This window comes from Sabethes cyaneus, chromosome 1 (genome assembly GCF_943734655.1).
Source record: "Sabethes cyaneus chromosome 1, idSabCyanKW18_F2, whole genome shotgun sequence".
Taxonomy (NCBI): Eukaryota; Metazoa; Arthropoda; class Insecta; order Diptera; family Culicidae; genus Sabethes; species Sabethes cyaneus.
This window is the reverse complement of record NC_071353.1, coordinates 100,302,214-100,304,236: the sequence shown is the minus strand read 5'-3', so window position 1 is coordinate 100,304,236 and position 2,023 is coordinate 100,302,214. Positions and strand designations below refer to the sequence as shown.

Genomic DNA, 2,023 nt, shown 5'->3' with positions numbered 1-2,023 from the left:
ATTCGCCTAGGTTTAATCGTCTCGCCGCAAAGAATCTGCGATCTGTTGGGATAAAGGACTTTTGCAATTTTCCGAGCACACTTCCCCAACACAGACATTAAATTGGGCTAAGTTTATACGCGTTCGTAAGAAATTTTTTGGCACGAGAGGGCTTGGTCACCCTTTCTGGCATACTTCCCAAGTAGGGACATCAAAATGGTCTAGGTTTAATCGCGGTGTTAAGAAATCTTGTTGAGACGAGAACACTTTCACTTGTTTTGGCTTACTTCCCAAGCACAGATATCAAATTGGTATAGGGATTGTCGTAAAGAATAGTCGACCTGTTGGGAAGATTTTGTCACCTGTTTTCTAAAACCACGTTGAAAGTGTGATGGCGTCTTTTCCAACCACTAACCTAGTGATTTCCAGTTGGACAATGCTTCATTAGATAGACTAATCTCGAGTTTTTAGTCTTGACCTTGAAATGCGGTCATACATATATATTAATATTTTTTGAAACGATGGTTCCACAATTGATGAAGGGACGGTAGGGGAAAGAAATGAAAATTTTTTGGTGAAGGAGGGGAAGAGCGGAAAGGAATTGAAATTCAACAACATCTATCTGATAGTGCAGAATCCTAGTATGGTGTTTATTAATAGATATATACAGTATTTATACTCAAAAATAATTATAAAATCTTCGATCGAAATATATATACGCTCGTTGTGGCTATTGTTCAGCTGCTGATGAGCGTCATGTCCAATCGAAACAAAAGACTAGCCATGGATGAGTGTCTGGCATGTAATTCTGCTATCAAGACGGACGAAAAACAAGTGAAGTGTGTTTATTGTGGCAACGCCTACCATATGAAATGTGCGGGTTTATCCGAATCTCGCTACAATAAGATACAAAAACTCAATTATTACTTCTGTTCAACACCATGCGAATCTTCATATGAGAACAACAAAAAGATGGATGAACTGCTAGCCACGATGAAAGCACTGCAAACCTCGGTGGATTGTATAAATAAGAAATGTGAAGAAAATGGCTTGAACCTCAAACGATCAGATGATGCTATGCAAAACTTAAGTGTGTCTATTAGAGAATTGTCGCAAAGTCAGAGTGAAATAAAATGTTCAGTCGAAGAAGTGAAAACATCTCAAATGTTTATATCTGCTCAATATGAGGACATTAAGTCTCTACATGAGGAAATGAAGAAGGACTTTGCTAGTTGCTGTAATAAAGTGGATGCTCATGACAATAAAATTACGGCTATTGATAAATCAATTATCGATCTAAAAAAACGATTGCGCTTCGCGGAGCAGAGTGGTCTAAAGAACGAAATTGTCATCAGCGGTGTACCTAAAGAGCTCTCTCTGTGCGAGCAAACCATAGTAACCAAGGTTGCTGCAGCTGTTGGGGTTCAACTATTTACCACTGACATTGAAAAAATTCAGCGTATTAAGAATGGAATGGTTCTGGTTGAATTTTGTAGCTCCAAAGTACGTAATGACATTCTGCGCGCTCGTAAGGGTAAATCCATCTTCGTCGATGAAATCGACTTTGGCAACGCAGTGCTGCCGGGGAACTCCAGATCGTCTCCTAATAACAAGCGTTACCACTCTAAAGTGTTTATAAACGAGAATCTAACCAGAGAAACCAGATTAATCCTTAAAGAGGCAAAATCTCTCAGAGCGACCCACGGTTATAAATACGTTTGGTGCAGCAAAGGCAATATTTACTGCAAGCGGGATGATTCGTCAGAACCCCACGTCATCGATTCCATTGAAGACTTAAAAAAGCTGCGCTTATCTCCAAAGAAGGCTTGATGCATCTGTTGCTGTTGTTGCGGCTGCTGCTGTTGGTGGCTACTGGACTCATTACTTTTGATCTAGTCACTATGACGGATACAGCGGAAACAAACGATGCAGATGATTTTATTAACACTGTACAGTTAGGAGACAACTTGAATGTCTACTATCCATGCATGAGTGAAACTTTCACAAATACCAGAATTAATTTATTGTATGTTAACATAAACTC

At 39.4% G+C, this 2,023-nt stretch overlaps 1 protein-coding gene across 1 annotated transcript; it reads left to right on the top strand.

The window, feature by feature from the left end:
• The first annotated feature begins 762 nt into the window (after positions 1-762).
• LOC128746020 (uncharacterized) lies at positions 763-1,809 on the top strand. Its single transcript, XM_053843072.1, has one exon. It carries the CDS (start codon positions 763-765, stop codon positions 1,807-1,809), a length of 1,047 nt encoding a protein of 348 aa, XP_053699047.1.
• Positions 1,810-2,023: the final 214 nt, after the last annotated feature.